Raw genomic sequence first — 18,359 nt, 5'->3', positions numbered from 1 at the left:
CACCAGCTTGTATCTGGAGATAAAGTGCTAACGGGGTGGTAAATCTTGCAGCACTTGGATCATACCAGACTCGTTATCAGGGAGTTCAACAAGGGCAGGAGCCAGCCTGGCAGGAATAAATCACAGCATGCAAAATGGAGGAAGGAAAACAGGTCTCAGCCAGCGGAGAAGAGAGACCTATTGATCCTGAGACTTCATTGCAATGAAGGCCATGGGCCTGTGTGATCAGAGGTCCTCCTCCCCTGGCACCACTTGGGAAAGCTGGAGGCCAGGGTGGGGCAGGAGGGAGAAGTGCTATGGACTGAAATGGGTCAAACAAATGAGTAATTAAAAAAGCTTGCAGCACTGGATATCCTTCTCCAGATTTGCATGTGCATGATTAGAATAAGCTTCCTTAGCTATTAAGGTCACCAGGAATGCCTCAGAAGGAAAACACAATTGAGGTATTAAAACTCAAACGTGTCCTTGTGGCAGCAGCCTGTGAGAGGCATTGCCCAGCTGGCAACAGAGCCTGTGCCCTGAGCCCTGCTTTCCTCATGTTCCAGAGTTTTCTGCCTAAAGCCATACTCCTGCTTCCTTGCTGATGCTCATCTGCCTGCACTGATGCTGGGATCACTCCAGTGCATCCCTGCCCACTCCAGACAGCACCGTGATCTCTGGAGCTGCAGGTTACACCATGGAGCTGAATACCACAGGCACAGCTTATGCAGACTGTCACCAGAACAGTGCCACATGGCACAGAGGGCTGGCCTCAGAGACGGAGGAGGGGGTCACTGCAGGTATCAGCAGCTCTCATGGAGCATGTGTCTAAGGGGCAGCCGGTTAGTGTGGAATGAGCCCCCCCCAGGCAGTTCGCTGGCAGCTGGGGCCACCCCATGTCTGAAAAGGGTCTGTGTTCTTTCAGAAGCCTTTCATAGACAGTTAATTTCTCCCAACGTGAATCAAAAGTATTCTATGAAAGCACTTGCTGGACTCACTGTGCTCCAAGGCCGAGCAGAGGTGTTACTGTTGACTTGAAGCGTTCCTGACTTGTAAAACAACTGATCCAGTTTTTCCCAGCCTTGCCTTGTTTTCCACTTTCCAGGAACTAAAAAAAAACCCCAAGTCTGGTGCCTGTGCAATATTGTGCCTTGACACCAGTGCAATGACGTGTAATAAATCCCAGCCTCTGTTTTATTAGTGAATGAATTGCTTAAACTGTCTCTTGAGCATGTGTTTTCCCAAACGTGTCTGTTGGAACTAACCGTCCCTCCAAAGGAATTGCTTTCCCATGAAGGAGCCTGGGCTCCTGGCTGGGCCTGTCTCTTATCCTATAGCCCCCCCCCAGGTGATAACCTCCTTTAAAACTCCTCTTTCTCCCCTCAGGTGCCTGTCTTGTGTGAACAGTGATTTCCGCTGCCACTGGTGCAAATACCGGAACCTCTGCACCCACGACCCCACCACGTGCTCCTTTCAGGAGGGTCGGATCAATGTCTCTGAGGTACTGGACCAGGGGTTTAGCCCTTTCTTCTTTGCTTTTCTATGGTGCAGGTGGCATAACCAATGTAATGTGAAGTTCTTCAGCTTCCCATGGGTCAGGGCACCTCTCTTGGCTGGTATTGAAAGTGCAGATGTGGCTTTAAAGGAGCGTGGGAAGAAATGGTCAGTCAAGCTAAAGCGATGCGTCTTGGAACTCCTGATGGCAAGCAGCAGGTCAGATGCAGAGCTCTTGGTGGGACCCATTCAGTGGGTTGTGTTGGCAGGTCTGATATTTATGGCAGGAGCTTGACTGTGAACTGATTAAGAAGGGAATTACAGACGTGAACAGCCCCAGAGTTTGGAAAAGAGAACTGATGCAGGTTCCAGCACTGTGGAGCACGAGCCATCTCTCTTAACAGTTAATAAAAGGTGCAGGGCTCAAGTCCAAAAATGCTTTTAATGGTTGGAAGGAGGTATAGCCCATTAACAGCTCTGCCAGGTCTCCTGCATGTCCTGAGGCAGAGGGATCCATGGATGAAAGGAGTTTCTGATCAATTCCTGATCAAAGATTACCACTAACCCCTTGGTCTGAGGTTTCTGCACCCGTTGTCTTGTCCAATTCCCACACCACTGCCTGCTTCAGGCTCACTAGAGACAGAGCAGATACAGCCTCCGATGCTGGTAGCGTTCTGGTCTTCATCCTTACTGCCCCTCCACTAGCTTTGTAGTACCTGAAATGAGTGCAGGTCCTAAAGCACTGAGGAGATAAAAGAGGGTTTAAAAAGTGCTTTGAAAAATGTTGTGGTTTGGGAAGTGGGAAAGGCAGGAGTGAGGACATACATGAATCTTAGAAGAAAGGACAGTTAGGGTTAGCCAGCATCTGGACAAACCCTTATGAGTAACAGACACAGTGGAAAATGAGATTGGTCAGTGGAGTAGCACACTGACCTGTTAAAAAAAAAGTGGCTTTAGCTGCTGCTAAACCAGTAGTAAACTTGAAGCTTAACTTGGGGTCTTTGTGGTTAAAATGCTGCCAGAAGGCACATGGATACAAGGCAAGAAATGTTAACGGACTGCATGTGCAGAGACCTCAGTGAGAACCAAGGGATGGACAGCGTAACAGGGAGCCTTGGTGGTGGCAAGGGACAAGGACACTCCAGCAGCAGCCTCAGAGAGTTGTCAAATGCAGCAAAGGGAATGGATACCCAAGGGGAAGCATCCGTCCTGGGGACAAACCAAAAGCTTTCTCAGCCCAGTTCAAAGTCAAGCAACTTCCTTTCAGCACAAGAGAAAGCAAAACCCTTTGCTTCTCCTTCTCTTGAGCTATGTGCAGGTTTTTCTCCTTCACGCTCAAAGCATCGCTGTCTTCCCAGGCTTTACAGCTGTAGTTCTCAGTTCTCTAGGTCTTCAACCCCATGATCTCAGAAGTGTTTGAGAAGTCTCTGGTAAAGCAGGACAATCCCATTAGCTCAGTTTTCCTCCTGGGAGCGCTCAGGGCTTGCCTGAGATCACACAGAGGAAGCGAGTGGAGGAGTTGGTGTCTCTGCCGGTTCCTGCTGGGATCACAGGACTGTTGCATCTCCAAAGCACTTCCTTTGTCATCTTCATCTTGTAGAGGTTGTTTCTTACCAGGGATGTTATGTGCTATTTCATGTGCTATCACACCTTCCCAGTGATACCTTTTGATAAGGGCTGATGATTAATGATACAGATGCTCCACTATTCATCCTGACTTCTCCAGACCTCTGAACACACAGGCAAAACCAGCCACCAAAAGCCAATTTGCTTGCTTATTTAAAGCACACACAGTGCGGTGCTAATGCCTTTATTACAGGCATTTCACTCCAGCTAGCACAGGACATGAAGTAAATGCTTCCTAAAGAGTTTCCTCTCTGAAAACAATTCACGTCACAGTGTTTTCACTGTGGCATGGCCTGATGTGTTAGCAAAAGGTTTGTTCTTACCAGCATCGCTCCCTTCGTAGCAGAAGGTTGGGTTTGGAGCCAGAGCATGGTGATAACCATGGCAGTGCCTCCACCATGGAGCGAGCAGCACCAGCATGTGCTGCCCTACTTTCAGTCCCATGTGCCTCCCTCATGTAAGATTTACACGTTCACACGGGGGTGGAAGTTTTCTTGTGCCTTTAATTTAACAGAAAATACCTTGAATATTCCCTCTTACTCCTGGCCCATCAGAATCTGTGTCCCAGTGGGATTTGATGCGTAACAAACTCCCTTTGAAGCTCCTATCTTGAGGAGGGAAAATTGCTCAAAGCCTCAGCTGCTTTACAATGCGATAAGGGAAAGAAGGCCCTTCTTCATGAGCTGTACACTTGCTCCTTGTCATCTTCTGGTTGTACTGACCGAGGTAAAGCATAGAATCACAGGTTGGATTTGGAGTCACGTGTAGATAAATACAGGACCCTTCAGAGCCTTTAAAGCAGAGATGTCTTCAGGGCAGAGCTGGTTTTTAACATCCTCCAGCTGGTGGGAAGTGTCTGACATGGGGTAAATGCAGCTCTTTTGAGGCCTCTGTTTTCAGGTGGTCAGTTAATAAGTAGATAAGCAGCTCAGCCTTTCCTTAGCCTGAGGCTTCATTTCTCCACAAGGATGCCTGCTTGGACATTACTGTCCAAAGAGCAGTGGGAAGGCAAAGGGGCTGGCTTGCACCCACAAAAGCAGAGTCTCTTTAAGAAGAGGTCTGTGGGTGTGTAGCACTGCCTGTTTCACTTCACAGAGCTTTGGATCAGGCCTGTGATAGTGATGTTTTAATGTGTCTGAGGTGCCTGGGTTAATGTGTGTGAGGCTGTAAAATGTCTCTTTTAAAATGTATAAAAGAGGAATGTAGATACATAAACATCCTCACAGCCCATCCTAGTGGAGCCCAGAACCATGTGCATCCTGTTAGTTACCCTGAATGTGGGATCCTGTCCCTCTTTCATGTCCACTGAGTGCAGACTCCTTTAAATTCTCAATCCTTTCAGAGCAACACCTTGGCCTCTGGCTGTGCCCTTAGATGCCAAGAGCTGCTTGATGTGCCTTTAAACCAAAATCAAACTTCTTTATACCTGTTTTCCTAATCCACATTGTTGAATATCTAAATGGGAACTGTGGTAATTAAGAGACAACTCGGAGCCACATCCAAGTCCACCAGAGTCAGCAGCTGACTTTGCTGGGTCGCACCTAACTTCTGGAGGGATGTGATTGTCTGACAAAGTACCATATAGTACCAATGGTAACAAAAACATCACAGTACTTCATCCATGAATGGGTTACAACGCGTGTACAGCACAGAGCTCAGGACAGAAGGGCACTGGGTAGGAGTTGCCTTTCTTTTCATGTCTGGTTTCTAAGGAGCAAGGTCTACTCTCCTTTCCAGTAGCATAAATGAAGAATAATGTGTTTCCCTGAGTGACAGGGTCTGTAATTTGCATCACTGGGAGCACAGCTGGGAGCCAGAGGTTTACATTCATGTGCCAGATTCATTTATGTTTATAACTTTCAAGTATGTGTAGCAAGTTAACATATGTGGAGAGCTGGGTTTTTGAAGATGAAAAGTATGAAAACAGTATATTTTCTTCTATTTGGGCTAAATCCCATTTCTAGGCATTTTTTATTCAAATAAGAACAATATTTGACCTACTAAAACTGCTCTGCTTTAAATACAAATACTAACCATGGGTGCTGTGTCCTACTCCCGAGCCATGCGTATTGAGGGGGGCTTTAAGATATTTATAGACCTGGGAATCTTTGAGGCTAAAACGTGTTGAAGAAGCATAAAATGCCTTTGTAAATGGTGTGCAGTGATACTTCATAGGCAGAGTCTGTGCCACTCCTGCGTCAGACGCTTGTCTTTCTCCAGCAGATTTGTGTTTATTCTGGTGCACAGAAGTCAAGCAGGATAATGAGAGGATTCAGGATGTGTTTGTTTAGCAAGAGGAGGCGGTAATGGCCTTTCTAACTCACTGCAGGCTTTGCTTCTCATGAATTAAAAAACAAAGTAAACTGATCAGGGAACAAATTGCATATTCTGGCTGCAGTATCCCTTTTTCTGTATTTTCTGGATGCTCAGCTCTTCCTGGTGCGGGGAAGTGCAGAATGAAGCTCTACAAACAGGAGCTGCCTCCCTGGTGCTTCCCAGCACTGTGCACCCCGTGTATGCCTCTTCTTCACCAGAATCCCAGTGTAAGATTTTTTTTTCCCACTGAAAAACAAAGGGAAAAGTATCTGTTATGTCCTACGCACCTCTGATGATGGCAGAGCAATTTTTGCTACCAGCATTTTAGCTCTAGAGAGCAGATTTCAAATGTAAGTCCTCTCCCATGTCTCTAAAGAAAGAAGCATTTCTTTAGCAGTCGGCTCACGAATGGCAGTGGCCAGGAAGGATAATGGTCCATAACATATTCATTATTTTCAGGACTGTGCACTGAGGTTCTCCCACTAGTGGTGAGACTGAAGGTTTTTTGTTTCCAATCATGATGTGCTAAACGATTCTGGGGCTGCAGGTTGTCTTTATGCCTTTTCTCCCAAAGATGGGCTTTGCACAGGGCTGGGGGCCAATCTGTCTCCTGTTGGTCCTGGATATGACTTTGAGGTTAAATGCAAACCCTTAAATGCAGCCGGATCTAAAGCAGGAGGAGGTACAGGTGTGTGGTGCATCCTAGAATGTACATGCAAAGTCCGCTCAGGATGGATGGAAGCCTCCATGAATCCTAGGAGTTTGCTGGTTGGTGGTGCAAAGGCTGAGCTGAGGGTTAGATCCATGATAAGCAGGGTCTGCAGGAACCTCTGAGCCAAGCAGCACAGTGGCAGTCCCTTCCAGCCTGTAAACCTGCTCCAGTGCAAAAAAGGGCTTTTTTTCCCCTTCCCAGCATAGCTGCTTTCTGGACATTGGAGTTTAAACTTGCTCTTGGCTGTTAATCCGTGAAAGTCCCTGTTAGGAATAAAATCAAAAATATAGAAGGCAAAGTGCCACTAAAAGGGTTTATGAGGCAGCGGTTCCAGCTCCTGCCTTCTCCAAACTGGAGTAGCATCTGGTTCTCATTTAGTACTTGCCTGAGCCAGTAGTGAAACAGCATCCCATCGGCCTGGCTGGGAGCTGGGAAGGGAACGTGGCTTGGCGTGTGTCACGGTCGTTAGTGGGAAGCGGGGATTTTCTCCCTGCATAGGCAGTGCTGGTGGGAGCCCGGGGAGGATGGTGATGGCTCTCTTTGTGCTGGCATCTGGGTGATTGACTTGAATCGCTTGGCAGGGTGGCAAGGGCCTTGGGATGCCAGTGTGGGATTTGGGAGAGGGAAGGGAGATGTCAGTCCATTTTTATACTTCAGTTTGGGATTAATCCTTCAGTGTCAGATGCTTACAGGTACTTAGGTATCTAGTTCCGTTAGATCAAAGCAAATTAGAGCTAAACCATATGTAAATACTTCTGATGGTCAGAGCCTTTGTTCTCTGTGTGCTGCAGTTCTGGGTATGTAAATTGAGAAAAACCTGTATCTTCTGGTGTGCTATGAAGAGATAATGTTGAGGATATTGAGATCTCATGGGAGGAATGTTGTACAGTTATCAGGCACTGACAGGTCTTGCTTTGCTGTTCATCCCAGCTGTGGCTGCCCCATCCCTGGCAGTGTTGGAGGCCAGGTTGGACACAGGGGCTTGGAGCAAGCTGCTCCAGTGGAAGGGGTCCCTGCCCATGGCAGGGGGGTTGAACTGGATGAGTTTTAAGGTCCCTTCCAATGCAAACCAGCATGTGGTTCTATGACCTAGTTCATGCTCATGGGGACCTGGAGATCTGCTCATCTGTGGAATGATGATTGCAGGGAGAGTGTCCTTTTATTTTGCAGACAGCATCTTGCATAGCAAAATCTCCTGCAATATTAAAACTTGTTATTAATTTACAGTTGCATGATTTTGGACAGACAGTGGCAGAAGTGAAGCAAATCACTTCTGTGTACTTAATGTTTTAATTGCTGTGCTTAGTCTTCAGAATACGTAGTTTCGGAGGCAGCATCATTTTGCTCTTTTCTTTGCTCCTTTACTGCAATCACACAGATGTTTGAAATATTTTCATATGGTTTTCAATGGAACACTTAAAGACTGCTTCTAGTTTTGTGGTATTTTTTGTACCCAAAAACCAGGCTGTTTTCAGGGATTGGGGAACTATCCTTACACATTCCTTCACTGCATTGAGCTCTGAACTCCTGAGCTTTAACTTGTTTATAGAATGATCATCAAGGATGAAGTCCCATTCTTTATGTGAAGTGAATGAAGTGAAATGAAATACCTATGTACTGTTTCGTCTTAGCCCCGCTGCCTCCCTTCTCCTCCTCCAGGATCCTGCTGAGCAGCCTCTGCCTGCTCCTGGAGCTCAACATCCCTCCCTTTTCCTGGTTGTCTCCTGAAATGCCTTTGCTCTGGCCTGGCAGGGTGATTGATAGTTCTGTGAGGCTGTGGCTGGAATACACTTCCCAGTTTGCATTTGACTTGGAAAATGCATTATTGGAGCAGCTCCTGATTGCATCCTGGAGGTGCAGAAAGACTTTGATCTGCAGCAGGAGCTGGTGTGTGCTGGTTTGAGTCATTGAGCTTGGCTGGGACATCACCTTCCTCCTGCCCATGGGGCTGTGCAGGCCAGCAGTCTGGGTTTGCTCTTGCTGATGCATACAGCTTGGGGTGCCTGTGTCCCAGGAGGTGGAGGCTTAAGTCTCAGAATCACAGACTGGTTAGGGTTAAACTGGTTTGGACCTTAAAGCTCATCGAGTTCCAGCTGTGAGCTGCAGGCAGGAGCATCGCAGTGAGCTGGTGGGATGTTTCAGAGGTGTCGGAACATGGCAGGGGATGAGAGCAGATAGAGCAGAAATTAACATCACCCCAGAAATTAATGGCACACTTGGAGGCATTTTACTCAGATAACACAGAGGAGAACAGTACCTGGTAGCGAGAGGGAAGCACATCCCATGCTGCGCATAGCCGAAGGGTGTAAGGATGAAATGGGATTAGAAGCAGCCCAGGGACTGAGAGCAGCCCACTGCCCTCCTGGAGCAGTGGGGCTCAGGCAGAGCTGGAGCAGCTGATAACACACGGCCACTGCTGCAGGAGGGCAGAGTGAGAGCGTGTGTCTCTGCAGATAAAACCCACGGCAAGCTCAGAGCAGGGGGAGTGCCTTCCATGGATTCCCTGAATAGCAGCGTTCCTTCTGTGGTGAGAAAATCAGTGTCAGCCTCAACACAGGGAGACTGAGGGGGGAATCTTCATCAGGGAGTGTAGTGATAGGACAAGGGGCAAGGGGTTCAAACTTAAACAGTGGAGATTTAGGTTGGATGTAAGAAAGAAGCTCTTCCCTGTGAGGGTGCTGAGGCGCTGGCACAGGGTGCCCAGAGAAGCTGTGGCTGCCCCATCCCTGGCAGTGCTCAAGGCCAGGTTGGACACAGGGGCTTGGAGCAAGCTGCTCTAGTGGAAGGGGTCCCTGCCTGTGGCAGAGGACTGGAGCTGCGTGAAGTTTAAGGTCCTTTCAACCCAAAGTAGGCTGTGATTCTACGATTTCTGCACTTAACCTGCAGCTGCATCGGTGGACTGAGAAGTGGCCCGTGCTGTGCACCGAGGATGTGCTGGGACATCAGCCCTGGCCATCAGAGCAGGGACCAAGACCTGGCCGGAACTGGAGGTCACCATTACTGCTGTAACCTTTTCTTCTCTTTCATTACCCCACTAGGACTGTCCCCAGCTCTTCCCCACAGAGGAGATCCTGATCCCAGTGGGAGAGGTGAAACCCATCACGCTGAAGGCAAGAAACCTGCCCCAGCCCCAGTCTGGCCAGCGTGGGTACGAGTGTGTCCTCAGCATCCAAGGTGTGATCCACCGCGTGCCTGCCCTGCGCTTCAACAGCTCCAGTGTCCAGTGCCAGAACAGCTCGGTGAGGGACCAGCAGGCTCCCCAAACCGGGTGTCAGATGCGAAGGGCATGGGCTCAGCCACGGGGAGAGTGGAAAATCTGGAGTTAAACTAATCCTGGAGTTAAACTAATCCTGAATCCCTGGCGGGAACCTGCCGCGGCCATGTGAGGTGTTTCATTATAGCACCAGCTCGGAGAAGATCCTTTATCTGGCAGTTCCCTGTCTGACTGAGGGGGGTCAGCAAAGAGGAGGAGGAGGGAATGCAACCAAAGGTGTTAAGGCAGGCTAATTCACATGGGGGAGATAAGGCGAATCACAGACCCTTTATCGGGGAGCTGTCGTAATTCCAGGGCACAGTAGCTGCATGAATGCAGTAATGCTGAAAAGCAGCATGGTGCAGGGAAGGAGGGGGAAAGGAAAATTGCTGGGGGAGAGAGCACAGCGCAGCAGAGAGAGGGAAATCACCTGAATGATGCCGCTGGGGAAGCAGGCAGGGGAGGGTGGCTCTCCTCCATAGCCTGGGGCTTAGCCAAGCCAGTGGACCTGGCACATTTTAACCCAGAACACCCAAAGTCACCATGGCAGGTACTCAGGGATGGCAAAATGTGAATGGCAAATGCAGCCCATGTTTGGTCTCATGTGGCACACTCCAGCTGGAGGACTGCAAGGGAAGAGTGCGGTCCTTCCTCTCCTTTCCCATGATGTCCATGGGCAAAGAGGGCACGTTCAGTTTGGTTTAGGCAGCAGAACAGGGTCCACTTGAATATTCAGTGCAGATGGTCTTAAATTGTTAATGAAGTTTTGAATTTTTAACAATTTCACTGGATATTTATATATCATTGGCCATCTTTGGGCCTTGCAGCTTGGTAGGTAATAAATGTATTAATACTATAGAGTACTTTTCCTATCCAAAGAGATTTATAAACATTAGAGAAGCACTTTTATTCCTGTTAGGCTAATAGGAAGTGGTAGGTGGAGTATGTAAAGGCCATGCGGTACTCACAACTTACCACTTGTGCAGAAGACCTAGTTTCACACCAACTCATTACAGCCCAGGCCAGGTGAATCAGTACAACTGAATGTAGAAGTTAAAGCTGTACAACTACTGCACAGGGGACAGTCAAAGTAATCTGCTTTGGTTTTATCATCATTCCCTCATTCCAAAGAGGTAGGAATGTTCACTCCTCTTTTTAAGTCTCTTTAGCAGCTCTGGGTTTGCTGAAAGAGAATAACAGAAAAAAAAGCCTCATTGGTGCTCATTGTGAGAATGGGAATTTCAGATTCCCCTGGGAATTCACCTAAAGCATCCAGATTCCCTCAGCCACAGCCCCCAGGATGTCCATGCGAAGGTGAATAATTCGATCTGGTGCTACCCTAGACTGGGCTGAAGCAGAGATTGGGAAAGGACCTCTCTGCACCATCTGTCTTTTCTCAACTATTTCATCAGGCAGAACATTGCAGTGCAATTTTGGAGCTCCCAGTCACACTAGGGTGCATGGTGATTGTGTGAGAAGATAGCCCAAAGGCAGCAGTTCTTCCACTGTGATTAACTGGAGGGGCTGTATTGATAAGGTGGAGACTGAGTGACAAGAGCAACCACTGTGCGTGGAATAATTAATCTATTACCTCTCACAAGGACTAGATGTGATTTAATTATCTCTTCCTGGTGAGGAAGAGGAAGTCAAAGCAGAACCCTGGAGATGAAGTGTAGAAGTTTGGTGGTTCAGACATCAGCAGGTTTTGGGCAAAGAATAATGGTTTCTTTAAAAAAGAATTCTTTTCCTCTTATTGCCTCTGGTGCATTCTCCAACCATTTCATTCTCAACCTTCTCCTCCAGTATCTCTATGATGGGATGGACATCAGCAACTTAGCAGTGGACTTTGCTGTGGTTTGGAATGGGAACTTTGTTATTGACAACCCGGAGAATCTGAAAGGTAATGTCTGCTTGAGTTGGCTTTCAAGACATGGGAAGGAGGGTGGTGATGGGGCTGGAGTGTGGCTGTTGGGGCAGAGCAGCTTTAGCTGCCATCAGAGGCATTGTGGTCCTGGTGGATCTTGCTGTGGGTAAGAGCAAACTCACTTTGCTCCACTGATAGTGGTGCTCACTAAGTGCCACTGATACAGCCTTGGCTGTGGGAACCACATGTGCAAGTCCAGTCTGCAGCTTGCTAAGCCAAAGGATATTAGATATGGAAGGATATTAGATTTAGATATTAGGAAAACATTCTTCCTGATGGGAATATGGTGAGACAATGGAAAAGGTTGCTCAGAGAAGCTGTGGCTGCCCTATCCCTGGCAGTGTTAAAGGCCAGGTTGGACTTGGAGCAGCCTGTTCCAGTGGAAGGTGTCCCTGGAAGGTTGGAACCAGATGGTCTTTAAGATCCCTCCCAACTGAAACCGTTCCATGATTCTATGAAAACTCACCAAATGCCTTTGCTTGCTAAGTGCAGGAGCAGCTGCAGTCCCTGTGACTCCTTCAGTTCTTGACTTTGCACTCAGTGCCCGTCCCCTCTTCCCCGCAGTGCACCTCTACAAGTGCGCAGCCCAGCGCGAGAGCTGCGGGCTCTGCCTCAAAGCCGACCCCAAGTTCGAGTGCGGCTGGTGCAGCGGCGAGGCCAAGTGCACGCTGCGGCCGCACTGCAGCGCGCCCTCTGCACAGCCCTGGCTCGACTGGTCCAGCAGGAACGTCAAGTGCTCCAACCCTCGCATCACCGAGGTAAGAGCATCTCTGGTCCTTCTCCAGTCCGAGGCTGGGTTGGAGCAAGCTGCTCTAGTGGCAGGTGGAAGTGGACGAGCTTTAAGGTCCCTTCAACCCAAACCGTTCCATGATTCTCTTTGCTCCAGACAGAATGGATTAGTGTCTGTCTCCTCCTTTGTCCATCCGGTGCTGAAGAACAAGGAATAAAACACTCTACTGCTTCCCATGAAATTAATGTGCGGATCCAGGCACGTGGCTGGGATGCTCAGCCCACTGCCCCACAGGCAGCTGTCACTTGCCAGTGATGCTACCAGCATCGGGGTGACCGCTACGGACTGTTGCAAGAATGCTAATTAAACTAGGGAGCTAATTAGTCTATAGTTGATGCTTCTGCTGTTTCTGTTCAGACCACTGAGGGATGCAGAATGTCTCCCAGGAGCATTTTTACCAGTAAAACTCTGCTCAGTCTGTTAGCGTTACCATTAGGAGTGACACTCAGGTGGGGATGAAAGAAGACTTTGGTTTCTCACTTAATTAACTCCTCCTAAAATGCCTCCCTTGCCCTGAGTGTGTGGCCAAAAGAGCAGAAGGTGCTGGATCCAAGTAACCTGTTGCACTGCTGCTTGTGGTGGGGTAGCAGACAAGTTTCTGCCAGCTGAATAAGGACCCCAGTACAAATGGAAGTTGCCCTCTAACTCAGTTTCTACACCAGCTTAGCTGAAGTGACTCATTCTCACATCCCCTGGGAGGAAGGCATCAACCTCCTTTTAATGGAGGAGGGGAGGAAAACGCAGAGGCTGGTGGGGCCATATCGGGGCTGGGCATGGAGGAGGACGTGGCTGTGGAGGGTCCATCCATCCCCAGGGACATTAGCAAGCTTTTGGTATCTCTTTCCTAGACCTTCTCCCCAGCCACCCTGTATGTTTAATGGGCAGGTATTGTGCTGCGTTTTGTGTCCTGCAGAGTGGAGCTTGTGGGGCTGCAGAGGAGCAGAGGTGGCTCTGACCATGCAGAGACATGAAAGCATTAAGTAATGCTGAGACTCTCCTTTGGTGGGTTGGTTTGTTTGGCAAGTCATAGCTATCTTTACAGAGAGATAAGACGAGCCTTACAGGCTTGCCTTGATATTCACCTTGCCCTGCCAGTAGTCAGAAACCAAAGGTTCCTTATCTGAGTGCTGTTCTTCTTATACAAGGTTGTGGTATATGATGAAAGCAAAACGGCCTCTGCCCGAGATTTTCTTCACCATAACCCATTCAGACAGTTACAGTGACAAAGTCTTAGAAGTCATTTATTCACCCCTCCTAAGCTAAGCAGAGAAGGGGAAAAGCACTGCTCCAGCCACCCAGTGACTTGCATCTAAGCTCTGCCAGGTTGGCTGCAGGCATGGCGCTGCCACCAAGTGTTTTATCACCATCCAGCTCGAAAACAACGCTTTTGGTCTCTGTCCAAGGAGAAAAGAGCAAAGCTTTGCTGCTACAGATTTCTTGTCTCCATCACCAGGTCTGTGTGTCAGCCTTCAAAGCAGGAAGCGCAGGGTGCCTTGCCAGGGGATGTTCTGAGTCTCAGGAGATTGCTCTGAATGGATTCAGAGATGTGGGACTCAAGTAGGAAATCTGTGCTTTCCTTGCCAGATTGGCTATTGACCCCCAGAGAGGGTCAGCAATAGAAAACACAGGTTTCAGGGGGATGTATCATCCCATGGCCTCTGCTGACTGGCAGCGTTCTGAGCTGTGTGATTTGAACACAGTATTTGGCATTTTTCCTTGAACTCCATCTCCCGCCCTTCTCCGTATGAATTTACAGCTTTGTTTTTACTTATTCTTCAAGAAAAGTCAAGTTTTCAGTTTTCACTGTTGTAGAAAAAGGAGGAAAGGAGCAGAGGGAAGCAGTGGCCTTTTTGTGGGCTTTGACATCCACTGATGGGAAGGGCACTGAGAGGGCTGAAAATTCTTACTCCTAAACACAGACCTTTCAGCAGCACAGGTTAACTTCTCTTAGCCCTCTTCCCCTGGGGGTCTCTTGGAGACCATGAGACCTTTACAGCCTTCATTGCAGTTGGGTCGTTTTTGCTGCCATCTGAGTTGTTTCAGTCTTTTGGGTACCAGTTTGCCATGTCCAGTGCCTTTGGGGGATGCATAACTAGTAAGAAAAGATTCTGTTTGAATAGCCATATGAGTAAATGAGCAGCAGGATCTGTTCAGTCCTGTTTCTGAGTGAGAGGCCCAGCCATCACCCACAGTGTCCCTCTAACAGTGTAAAACTTCCACATGGTCTGTGGTCTGAGCAACAAGTAAATAACCCCCGTTTTCTTGTAAACAAGAGGCACTCTGATCTCCTACTTATTTATTTGCAGGCCTCATTAATATAACATCAGTGCAACAAACAGCTGAAGGGGGGGCAGTGTCAGGCTGAATAATGGAGTTGCTCTGCTGAGATAACAATTAGGCTCTGAATGTGCTATCAGCTAAAGCAGAGACAAGAAGGGATCATGTCGGGATGACAGTGCTTGTGTGCTGGTTCCCTGCTGGGCTCATCAGCTGGGACCCAGCTAGCTTAGAGCTGGATGAAAAAAGACAGAAGGAAGGTAGATGACATTTTGGGAGGGGGCAGGGGTTATGCCATTTATTCTGCAAGCCATGTGCTTGCTTTGCACCCCAACAGATGTTAGGGGTTATTGTGCAGAATGGTCTTAGGCTCGTGGCTTGCCTTAAGCTCCGGAAGGAAAACCCCATCCGATTCACAGCCAGCCCTAGGTCTCCTTGTGATGTGCACAGACTTCTCCTGGAGGCTAAATATTGCTTTATGTCATAAATGCTGACCCATGACGCTGAGATCATTTAGCCTGCATTGTTATACCAGTGTCTTCTGCAGGCTGGGGAGGGAAGTGTGCTAGCACTGTGTTGGGGCTCCTGGATCCCTGGGATGGCTTGGATTCCAACCTCAGGGATCCTCAGGATCCCTACCTTGGTTTCAAGAAAGAAGCAGGAACACCAGAAATGCAGTGGTGCATCTGCATCCCTTACGTGGTGTGAGTGCAGAGTGTGAGGGTAACCAAGCTCCTGCCACCAGCCACTTCATCTCTGTATTTGGATCCATTCTGTGAGTAACCCAATTCTTCACGCTTGGAGAAACCCTGGTCCTGAGCAGCAGGACCGTGCTTTGTTAGGGGTGGTGGATTGCTGATTTGTTTCATGCTAGGCGAGGCTGATGCTCAGGAGAGAGGTGACCTGCTCAGACATCAGCAGAAGCAGTGTCCCTGCCTCCCACACCCCACTCCCAGCAGAGGCGCAGACCCCTGAACAGTAGGTGTGGAATTCCTGGTGATGGCCTTGGCTTTAACTTAGGTGCTCTTTGCCGCTTCTTGTGCCCCTCCCCAGAGCTCTGAGCGAAAGCCACTCTGTGAGGTCTGGTGCTTGAAACTTGGGAATATTGCTTCCTAATCCTGTCTGTCTCGGGTGAGGAATATGGAACGTGATCACAGCCAGCCCTGCAGCTCCCAGGACAGGCAGGCTGGGGTTAGGGCAGCCCTGGGCTGGGTTTGCTGGAGATGCCTTTGCCACCACACGAGGAGGTGACCCAGGGATGCTGCTTGGAGGGGTCACCAGCGCTTGATGTGATGGGACCTTTAAGACTTATCTTCTCTCTGTGGTTTTGACTGAATCTCTCCAGCTGTAATTAATCGAATGCATCTGTTCTAACCCTGGGGCTGCTTTGTGGCACAGTTACTTCAAAACTGTTCAATGAGTGGTCACTAAAATCTAGGTCGAGTGGAGGGAGCTCCATATTGGGGATTTTCCAGGTCAGGACATCTTGAAAATACAGCATGAGCTCTGCTTTGTGTGGGGAGGCTCCACTGGCTGTGGGGAGGTCAGGAAACGGTAAACTGGGACTGCTTTTGAACAGTGATGAGACCACAAGTGCAAGTGCTCCAGCAAATGCATTTTAACATACTCTAGGGCTGCAAGGGACAGTTGTAACTGTCAAGTACGTGAAGTGCCGAGCTCAGGTAATTCCCATTACCAGTGCAGGCCTTCAGGACTTGGTGTAATGCAATCCGATGTGATTTTGTAGTGTCTTTAAAGGGCACACAGAGCTTCACGGAGCTAAATGGTACAAAACCTGTGACGTGGTGTGAGTTACAGAAAGCAGCAGCACCACAGAGAGTGTATGGTGAATAAATCAGCAGCCTCAGTCGTGTGGTTGAGGGCAGAGGGAGGTAGAAGTTGGAGTCTACACAAAGGAAGGAGGCGGGGGGTTGATGTTTGGTGTATGGAGCAGGCTGAACCCCAGCATGTGTGGCCAAATCCCATTCAGGAAGAGATTTTGAAGAGCTCAAGTCGTTTGCCAAAGACAGGGCCGGAACAAACAAGCCTGAACAAGATTTCTCCATTAAATTAATTGAATTGCATTACTGTGGATTATGTTTGTTTATGGATAACAGCTGTAGCACAGGGAATACTGGTAACTCACCCAAGAGAAACGATGGACCGGTGGCAGATTAAGGATGACTATTTGACAGTCTTGGGTCCAAATTTTGTGGCGTTGCATCATTGTAATTTATCCTCCTAATTGAAGAGGATAGTGTCCTTAATGAAAGTCTATGGGAGCAGAGATGATTATGGCTGAGGCAGGCTATAAACAGGCAGCTTTAAAGTACACACCTCACACTTTAACATTTCTAAGTCACTTGAGGTGCCAACCCCCTAATAAAATGTGACATTAACGTTCAGGGAGCAGCCAAGGCAGGAGTTACAGATCTCCAAAGCAGCAGGCTACTTCTGAAGGGTAATTTACCATATTCTGGGTGTATAAAAGAAGTCAGTCTCATCCTTCTGCAAGGCTTTCTGGGGGGGATAGCATTGCCCATGCCTCTCGGCCAGCTCAGGGACCATGATGTCCTCCTTTGGAGCATGGCACAGGTGGATTTCAGCATCACTGGGCTTCTCAAAGACATCCAGAGAAGTCATGAGAAGGTGGCAGTGTCCTGGGTTGGGCAGCAGGAGGAGGTGGAGGTCGCAGCACTCGGCATCCCTGAGCAGCCCGTGGAGCAGACGTCTGGACATCAGCTCAGTATCCCTGTGTTCTGTTTCCCTCTAGATCCTGACGGTCTCGGGCCCCCCAGAAGGAGGGACGAGGGTGACCATCCGTGGTGTGAACCTGGGCCTGGACTTCTCAGAGATCGCCCGTGGGGTGCAGGTGGCCGGGGTGCAGTGCACGCCGCTGCCCGAGCACTACATCGTCGCCGAACAGTGAGTGGCTTCATAGACCCCACCTGTGGGTCCCCAGGGCTGGCCAGCCCACACAAAGCCTCTTCCCTGACCCCCAGCAAACCCACCCTCACAGGGAAGAATCTCTTCCTTACATCTAACCTCAATCTTCCCTGTTTAAGTTTGAATCCATCACCCCTTGTCCTATCACTAGAGTTGAAGAGTCCCTCTCCAGCATCCCTGCAGGCCCCCTTCAGATACTGGAAGCTGCTCTGAGATACCCACTCAGCTTCTCTTCTCCAGGCTGAACAACCTGAAGGGAATGAGGTGCTTGGATGCTCTCTGGGGGTGTCCAGCAGCCGTTTAAGCTGTCATTAAGTGTTTTTTTTCCTTCCACACCAGCATTCCTGCTTTGCTAAGCAACTTTTCTGATGAGCACCTTGCTGCTGATGCTGAGCTCTGCCCCTTCTGCTCCCCACTGTATTTGAAATGCAGGCGATGCTGCTGCCCGCACACAGCTATCTGTTAGGCGGGCGAGGCGGTGACAGCCGCTTAATCTGAATGGGCCTCCACTGGAGTCAGTTCATTTATTTCACTAAGGAAAACGTCAACCAAAAATTAGAGAACAGGCACTGTAAGAGAGGATGGGCGAGCAAACCTCCCGGAGTGACATGTGCTCCTGGGGCTGTTGCCAGGGGGGTGCTCAGGGGTGTGTTAAGGGTGATCTGGGCAGAGTAGGAGGGGAGCAATACATGATGTCTTATAGAATGGCTTGGGTTGGAAGGAACCTCAAATCTCATCCAGTTCCAGTCTCCTGCCACAGGCAGGGACCCCTTCCACTGGAGCAGCTTGCTCCAAACCCCTGTGTCCAACCTGGCCTTGAACACTGCCAGGGATGGGGCAGCCACAGCTTCTCTGGGCACCCCGTGCCAGCGCCTCAGCACCCTCACAGGGAACAGCTTCTGCCTAAGAGCTCATCTCAGTCTCCCCTGGGGCAGGTTAAAGCCATTCCCCTTGGCCTGTCCCTCCCTGCCCTCTGAACATCTCCATGGCCTCCTCTGGACTTGCTCCAGCAGCTCAACTATGAAGGGCACTATGGGCATGC

The 18,359-nt window shown here is 49.2% G+C and overlaps 1 protein-coding gene across 5 annotated transcripts in view; it reads left to right on the top strand.

The window, feature by feature from the left end:
• The window catches only part of LOC133278737 (plexin-A2), a 178,730-nt gene that overhangs the window by 142,382 nt on the left and 17,989 nt on the right, over positions 1 to 18,359 (top strand). For all 5 annotated transcript variants that reach the window (XM_061471820.1, XM_061471817.1, XM_061471821.1 and 2 more), the window contains 5 exons: positions 1,366 to 1,480; positions 9,166 to 9,366; positions 11,184 to 11,280; positions 11,869 to 12,062; positions 17,145 to 17,296. In XM_061471820.1, the coding sequence (XP_061327804.1) occupies positions 1,366 to 1,480; positions 9,166 to 9,366; positions 11,184 to 11,280; positions 11,869 to 12,062; positions 17,145 to 17,296 (759 nt within the window). The remainder of the gene's footprint in view (positions 1 to 1,365; positions 1,481 to 9,165; positions 9,367 to 11,183; positions 11,281 to 11,868; positions 12,063 to 17,144; positions 17,297 to 18,359) is intronic.

The sequence above is a fragment of the Pezoporus flaviventris genome, unplaced genomic scaffold (genome assembly GCF_033815535.1).
Source record: "Pezoporus flaviventris isolate CSIRO_AGI_PZ_B2104156 unplaced genomic scaffold, CSIRO_AGI_Pfla_v1 ptg000069l, whole genome shotgun sequence".
Taxonomy (NCBI): Eukaryota; Metazoa; Chordata; class Aves; order Psittaciformes; family Psittacidae; genus Pezoporus; species Pezoporus flaviventris.
This window is presented reverse-complemented; position numbering and strand designations above follow the sequence as displayed.